This window comes from Raphanus sativus, chromosome 3, assembly GCF_000801105.2.
Source record: "Raphanus sativus cultivar WK10039 chromosome 3, ASM80110v3, whole genome shotgun sequence".
Classification (NCBI taxonomy): Eukaryota; Viridiplantae; Streptophyta; class Magnoliopsida; order Brassicales; family Brassicaceae; genus Raphanus; species Raphanus sativus.
The window spans coordinates 12669918-12677749 of NC_079513.1; the positions used below are offsets into that span (position 1 = coordinate 12669918).

The window sequence follows — 7832 nt, forward strand, 5'->3', positions numbered from 1 at the left end:
TCTCCATCCCTCCGATAAACCAATGCAAAACTGAAGAATCTATATTTTATCTCTGCACATCCAAGTGTTTGCAAAGCTCTCATCCTTAGAATGATCGGATCAACATTGAGCCTCACATGCGCCGAAGTGCAAAGGAAAAAAAAAGGATTAGATTCACAATCTCTCTTATAACTGAGACAATAATCCCACGGAAACAAGCACCCAAGTACCAGCAACAGTTGTCCACGCAACAGCAAGTGGAACACTTACGCGTCCTGAAGGCAATGTTCTTCTCATTGTTCTAAGCCACAGAAAAAAATCAAAGCAAGATCAACTACATGAATAACGAAGCTTTTCATCATCATATGAGTATAAACGAACACTTACCTGAGAGTCTTCTTCATCATGAAGAGTCTAAAAGCTGTTCCTTTGCCCCTTTTCAGACAAATTTTGGAAGCTTTGCATCTGAAAAATCAAGAATGATAAAGTCACTACAATGTTTTCTGAATCAAAATTCTCCGATTTAAAAAAGATTACTTTCTACTCACCGAGAGACACCTCTACAGAGCATTGTTGAGAGTCTTCTTGGTGATGATGATGCATTTTAGGCCTCCTCAACTTTGAAGCTAAAGAAAGAGACTGCATTAACGGTGAAAGTGCTAAAGGTTGATGTTTTCAGAACTTTCTCCCTGATGGTTGATAGAGATAAACTCTGTTTCTCTCTATGATATCAAACTACCGTTCATGAAACAATAGCTTGTAGTCCAAGGTATAGATTCTGGACTGAAGAAAGAAAGAATCTAAACACAATGAACACTAAAACGAAAAAAAAACAGAATGAACTGAGAATTACACAGAAATTACTCAAGGTTCAAGAAGAAACACACACTTTTCGAAAGAATGTAACAAACAGCAAAAACTGAGTTTTATACTCTGTTTCTTCGTCAACAGCTACTGCCAAGCGTCATCTTATTATTCGTTCCAGCTTCTAACGACTCTTAACAAACTTGCCACGTCACCGATCCTCTGTAACAATGGTTTCCGATCAAATTCGCAGATAACAAACTTTCCAGAATAATTCACTAAGACCTATGATACACAAACTAACATAAAAATATATTTCCTGCTCTACTGAGTTTGTGGTCAAGGATCAAACGGAGAGAGAGAAAGAGACGAGACAAGAACACGAACGACGCCGTTGTTTAAATTAAAAAAAATCTAGGGCCTACGCTACACTAAAAAGCCCGTTATGGTAGCCAATGCAAAATATTGGGCCTTAATTTAATAATGGGCTCGGAAGGAATTGATCAAAATCTCCTTTCAAAGTACAGAGGAAAGATAAAAAGCTGAAGCAAAATCGAGTCTTGTTCTAATCAAATTGAAATCAAACCCTCGAATTGTTGCTTCTTGGGTTTGTTCCGTGAAACAAAGTCTTTCAAGAATTGGGGATCAAAGCTTGGTGATTGAATACAAGTCCTGTTTGATATCAGCGGTTAGTTCCCTAACTTCACTCTTCTCTGAAAATATGCTCACATATTCTTATTCTAGTTTGTAAATATCCTGTAATCTAGGAAGATCTTACTTCACGTAACGAACTCTCCTTTATATGTATGTGTATCATCAATGAATAAACCAACGAAGTCTTTTGACATCTTTCATTCTCTCGTCTTCTTCTCTATCTATCAGTCGTTGAAATTAGGGTTTTCGAAAGTTTCGGCCTTTCTTAGCTCCATAGTGTTGTACATTGTAGGTTTTGTCTTTAACTCTCTACTTTTATCAAGTTGATACCTTTTTGGGTTGAATGTGTGCTGTATGCAGGAACAGATGATGATGATGATGATTAGGGTTACGAATGTGTTCTTCTCTATCAGTCGCTGAAATTAGGGTTTACGAATTTTTTAGCCTCTGCCCCTGAGCTCTTTCTCTCTTTCTCTCTCTCTCTCTCTCAACCACAATGGAAAGAAGGCAGTAAGTTCGATTCTTTAATTGATTAGTTCTGTGTTTCTCAAACTTTAAGCAGCTCCAAATCGTTTTTTTCTTTTTATTACAGCTTGGATAGGATCAGTAAGTTGCCAGATGCTGTACTTGTGAAGATCTTGTCTTCACTTCCAACAACAAAAGATGTAGTAGCCACCAGTGTTCTGTCTAAACAGTGGCGGTCTCTTTGGAAGATGGTCCCCAAGCTCACGTTTAGTTACAATGGTGGCAATGATATTCAGGGGTTTTCTGATAGTGTTCGGAGGACCATGCTTTCACTCGAGGCTCCGTATCTACAGAGCTTGCATCTTGATGTTGAAGGTGATCGTATGGATGGTTTTGGAGAGTTGCTTGGAATCGCACGTGGACTCCATGTGCGTGAGTTGGTACTCAAACTATCTGGCCCTGATTCCAACAGACATCCTATCATCTTGGATAACTGTCCCTCTCTGGAAACCTTGAAAGTTCTTGGTGAGTATGGTTCCATTGCTCTAGAGGTCCCTTCCCCCGTTTGTCTCAAGTCTCTTAGAACTCTGCACCTTCAAGATGTCTTCTACGAAGACGACGATGAATCCGTTGAGAACCTTTTAGCTGGCTGTGTTAGTCTTGAAGATTTGTTTGTTGCTCGATGGGGTCATGATGGTGTGGAGACTTTCACTGTTGACGTGCCTTCTTTACAGGAGCTAACCATAGAAGATAACGTCTTTGATAATTCTGACTACGTGATAAACACTCCTTCTTTGAAAAAGTTGACGATTGATGCGATTGGCAATCCTATCGGATCTGAATTTATGATGATTGATGCACCTGAGGTGGTGGAGGCAAATATTTGGACCCATGCTGATTTTCTAATGGGAGAATCATTCTCTTCAGTCAAACGCCTTTCCTTGAGTATATCAGACCTGAAGGTATGTTTTTTCTTGTAATGAATCGTTACATTGTTTATGGGATCATTACTACTAATACTACTGCCTAATGCGCATATATTAAGGTTCCTGCTGGTAGCATCTTCAATCAGCTGGAACATTTGCAGCTGCTTACAGAGCATCTAGATTCCTGGAATCCACTAATGGTCATGCTTGATAACTCTCCTAATTTACAAGCTCTCGAGATCATTGTAAGAACTGCAAGTTCATCTTTCATAAAGAAAAAAAAATTACGCAGCAGCTCGGTTTATGAGTTTGATAATCTATTAATATTATATAATGGTTTTTGGTTTCAGGAACACTTTGGTGAAGTGAAATGGAAGCGACCAAAACATGTTCCTCAATGTTTGCTTCATCTTAAGACATTAGATTGGCTGGTAAGGGGATTAACATACGGAGAAGAGGTGGCCAAATACATCCTATCGAATGCAAAGAGTTTGGAAAGTGTTATTTTGCGCCTTGACCGCACCTCCTTCGACGAGTATTTTCCCGAGAAAGATAGACTTAAGGTGTGTCATGACTTCGAAGGATGGTGTCCAGATGATTGTGAGTTTGAGCTTATAACAATAATGTGATGCAGCACATCTTCATACGCTTGGACTTTCTTTTATGTCTTATTATGGTTCCTAATTTGTGTAATTGACTATTTCTTAGAGCAGTCATTGCTCTTGCATTTGCTACATTTTAGTATCTGGTAACTTAAAACTGAGTTTTTGATTCTTTTGATATCCTCATTAGTACACAACAGAAACATTACACATAAGAATTTAGTTAAACCAGAGAAAGTGGTGTATATTGTTTCATGCAAAACTTGAGTTTAAACAAATACACTAGAATATCCATGTCTAAGAAAATGTTCTCAGCCTCTGTATTTCGTGTCCTGAGCTGTTCAAGAACTTAAAACCTCAGAAGATTTGGATATTTTCAGTAGTTTACATTTTTTTTTTGTCATGAGCACTTAATGTTTTGCTGAGGCCTTTCTCCCGCTTCTTTGACATGAAAAAAAATGTGCTCTTGTATACACAACCAATGTCTCAATTCCGAAACTAGAGTTGAATCCATAATCCATAGGAACACATTCTGGTGTTTATGGAAGGAATGTGCTTGCCTTTCTCCAATGATCATTGGACTTGTAACAGCTTCATTTCTCCTTCTTTCAACATTTGTGTCGAGAAACACAAACTGACCATTTGATTTGGAGTATGGATAGTGGACCATAACAAGGAATCCTTTTTGCCTCCACAGCCATCAGCTGATACTTCTACATCTGCCATCAAAAACCAAAGATTACAGGATGTAAAAAAAAAAAAAAAAAACAAAGGTTACAGTAGAGATCTTCAGAAACAGTTGAAACCAAAACCAAAGTGTATAGTCTAGTCTGTAGATAGAAACTTACTTCGTGAGAAGTAACAAGCTGCGAGCGCATTTGGAATGTGAAAGACCAAGAGCTAAGCTGCAAAATGCAAAATGATTTCAACAAATGCTTTTTTTTTTGTTACTTCGTAAGCAAGTAATGTGAGAGAGATCAAGTTACCTCCAGAAAAAGTTCAATTTCAGACTTCAGGGATATTGTTTCCTCATCGTCTGCTTCACCACCACGAAGAGGCTTCCTCTGCTTAGGATCCTTCAGCTATATAACCAAAATCAAACATCACAATGAGAAAGGATTCGGAAACCAAACAAAACAAGTTACTGTGGTAATAAAATAAGATTACTTGGTGACTAGAAGATATGACTTGAAGCGAAATGAGATTCGAAGCTCCTCTGTAGGCTATACAAACATAAACACTTAAAAACTGTTACTCACAAAAAAAGTTACCTAAGAAAATTATCTTAAAAGATCCAAACCTCGTCTTCAGTGGCCAACAATCCATTTCATACAGTGGAGGAAGAAGTTGTGGAGGAAGATTCATCACTCTTTGAGATACCAACAAACCAACATCTTGGTGACTTATTCTCTACTAGCCAGTTCTAGATCACTAGCTACATTCCTTCTCTGAACAAACTTTTTAAGAAGAAACTCTTTAACCTCTCTAAAGCACTTTATGCTCTCCTTATACCTTGCCAGAGACAACAGAAAACACTTGACTCATCCTCCTCCTCATCTGCTACTTTCACAACTGTTCCCACTCTCTTCTGCTCCAATATCAGATCAACAAAACTGCTCAAATCCCACTCCTTGTCATGGAGATAGTTCTTCATGAGAATTTTGACTCCGTTAAAGTCTGTAGGTTTAGGATCAAAGAACTCAAAGTCCGCTTGAACATCTCCCTTAAAAAGATCAAACATTGAAAAGGGTCAAACAAGGAAGCTTTTCATCTACAAAACTAGGGCCTAGGAGGCCCGTCGTGCCCATATAATTGGGCCTTTAATTTATGAATGGGCTGAATAATCCCAAGAAAAAGCAGCAAATCGAAACGAAGGCGTTTTATTTCCCTCGTTAAAAAGGAGAAAGAATCTACTGCCACTTCTCTGTGCTGTTCATATTGCAGGAAATAAATAAGCTTTCTTAAAATCTGTAATCTCTAAAAAGCTGAATCATCCATCACTCCCCCAGTGGAGCTCTGATTCACGACGGAAGGAACTGTTCAGAATCTCCTTTCACAGTCAAGAGGAAGGAGGCAAAATCGAGTCTTGCTCTAGTCAAATTGAAATCAAACCCCCGAATCGTTGCTCTTCTTTTTGTGTGTGTGTGTGTTCTCTGGATTCGTCTTCTTCATCTCCGTAACTAATCTTTCAAGAATTTTGGGATCAAAGCTTCTGTGATGGACTACGAATCATTTTGATAGCAGTGGTTAGTTCCCTAAAACACTTCCCTTGTTCTTCTTTCTTCTCTATCAGTCTCTGAAATTAGGGTTTACGAAAGTTCCTGCCTTTCTTCGTTCCAGTAGTGTTATGCATTGTGGGTTTGTTAACTCTCTGCTTTGATCTTAAAAGTTGAAACCTTTTGGTTGAATGTGTGGTGTCTACAGGAAGAGATGTTGATTAGGGTTTACGAAAGCTTTAGACTTTCTCCGTTAAAGTAGTGTTATACATTGTGGGTTTTGTTGGGTTTGTGTCAACTCTCTACTTTGATCTTTTTTGATTGAATGTGTGTTGTTTGCAGGAACAGATGATGATCTGCCTCCATCGCATAGAGTGGTTCCACGAGGAGGGAGTAGTGTGTCTACCAATGGAAGACCGTCCACTCTTCCTCCATCTTACATGTATGACCAAGTTGCTGCTGATATGGAAGCTCAGATTCACCATATCGAGAAGGAAGCATACTTCTCTCTTCTAAGAGCCTTTAGAGCACAAGCAGATGCAATCACTTGGGTATTATTATTCTTGAATCTCTCGCTCTCTTCTTTTATCTTATTAGTTGAAATGATGACATCTCTTTTTGTGTCTTGTTCAGGAAAAAGAGGGTCTAATAACTGAAATGCGTAAAGAGCTGAGAGTATCGCATGAGGAGCATAGAGAGCTTCTTGCTCGTGTAAACGCTGATGATACTATACGAAAGATAAGGCGAGAGAAGCTTAAATTCTTGAGCATTTATTCTGTTGAGGAGTTAAACGTTTCTTTCTTTTTCTGTCAATTATGCTTTCTATTTTATTAGGGAATGGAGACAATCTGGAGGGATGCAACGCAATGCTGCTGCTCAAGTGGTTCATGATACGTTGCCAAGCCCTTCGGCTTCAGCTTCTATCAAGAGGCACAAACCGAACCAGCCAATTCATTCCCAACCATTCGCCAGTTCTTCACACTTCTTCTCACCCTCAAGCTGATCCCACTCACCCGTTGGCTTCATCCGCAGCTAAAAGAGGATCTGTTCCCATTTTCAAGGCCAAAAAGCATAACCAGTGAGTTAAAAAAAAAGTCATAATGTTTGTGTTATCTTTTGTTTGTTTTTTCTCTTTTATGAGAAACGATTTTTTTATAACTCTTTTCTTAGGTTTTCCCTGGTTCGTCTTCCATAAAACCCATCCCTTACCATCCTCCGGATCAACAACTCTCCACGAGGGCAAGTCATGAACAGAATTACCATCTGGGTCCTTCCAGTTCAAGTGAACCCACAAAAGGAACTGGACCTGAGTCCTTTTGTAGGAAGAAGAGTTAGAACAAGGTGGCCAGAAGACAATACATTTTACGAAGCTTCCATCTCCAAGTATGATCCAGTTGAGGTGTGTGGCTTCTTAACTTAGGATACAGTTTCTTTGTTATCATAAAAAATGCAGTTAGTTAGGTTCCTTTTTGTACCGTTTAAATATTTTTATTTTTAATCTTTATTATGGGCCGTCATGCTTTAGTGTTATGACATTGGAACACTTAATGAGGCATGGGAATGGGTTAAACTCGCAGAGGTGTATTTCTTTATTTGATCATTTAACGTTTGAGGAAAACACAATGATCAACAATTCTTTTATGTTAATTTTTGGTAACCAAGATCTCTAATATTTTTGTACAGATTATCTCCTGGGGATAATTGAGTGGATAGGGAGAGGATCCTGGGATTTGTAATCGATATGGTTACAACGGACAAGGCATGGTCTGAACAGAACTACAGGACTAACAATGTTCCACAACGAGGAAGCAGTTTTGGCGAAGACCACTATCAAAAACGATCTCAGAACATCACAGAATGGAAGTGGGAAAAGGAAACATGTCGATATACGTCTCCGTCCGACCAATTCTAATCAGAGAGGTCGGTACTAATTGTTGTCAAGGTTGAGTTGCACAGTGATGTATAATGTATTTGTTATTTCTCAAAAGAACGGTGATGGTTTTTTTTTTCTAATAGGTGGAGAGAGTTCTTTGGTTCACACAATCCAGATCCTCAAGAAGTTGAAAATGGCTTAAGAGAGTTTTGGAGGTCTGATGGCTACAACGACAAAGACCTTTTTTTAATGTTTATATACATACAAAAGCCTCAAATTATTGATTATATTACCTTTTTGATTCAGGAGCAAG

At 38.6% G+C, this 7832-nt stretch overlaps 1 protein-coding gene, 1 long non-coding RNA gene and 2 pseudogenes across 2 annotated transcripts; 2 read left to right on the forward strand and 2 right to left on the reverse strand.

The window, feature by feature from the left end:
* Positions 1 to 146: 146 nt before the first annotated feature.
* On the reverse strand, positions 147 to 927 carry LOC130508997 (uncharacterized). Its single transcript, XR_008943144.1, has 3 exons — positions 528 to 927; positions 367 to 444; positions 147 to 280 (listed from the first exon to the last, which is right to left on the reverse strand). It is a non-coding gene; the product is annotated as an uncharacterized LOC130508997 (long non-coding RNA).
* Positions 928 to 1330: 403 nt separating this feature from the next.
* Positions 1331 to 3601, forward strand: LOC130508994 (F-box/LRR-repeat protein At3g26922-like). Its single transcript, XM_057004503.1, has 5 exons — positions 1331 to 1471; positions 1798 to 1947; positions 2030 to 2864; positions 2948 to 3073; positions 3179 to 3601. Exons 2-5 carry the CDS (start codon positions 1934 to 1936, stop codon positions 3455 to 3457), a joined length of 1254 nt encoding a protein of 417 aa, XP_056860483.1. The 5' UTR covers positions 1331 to 1471; positions 1798 to 1933; the 3' UTR covers positions 3458 to 3601.
* A 34-nt stretch (positions 3602 to 3635) lies between these two features.
* On the reverse strand, positions 3636 to 5171 carry LOC130509988 (protein BCCIP homolog; annotated as a pseudogene).
* Positions 5172 to 5663: 492 nt separating this feature from the next.
* The window catches only part of LOC130509989 (protein EMSY-LIKE 4-like), a 6378-nt pseudogene continuing 4209 nt past the window's right edge, over positions 5664 to 7832 (forward strand).

Bases quoted from the DNA above. Each gene is read 5' to 3' on its own strand.
- LOC130508994 (XM_057004503.1), top strand. The intron at 2,865-2,947 runs GTATGTTTTTTC...GCATATATTAAG, and splicing joins TGAGTATATCAGACCTGAAG to GTTCCTGCTGGTAGCATCTT. The intron at 3,074-3,178 runs GTAAGAACTGCA...TTTTGGTTTCAG, and splicing joins TACAAGCTCTCGAGATCATT to GAACACTTTGGTGAAGTGAA.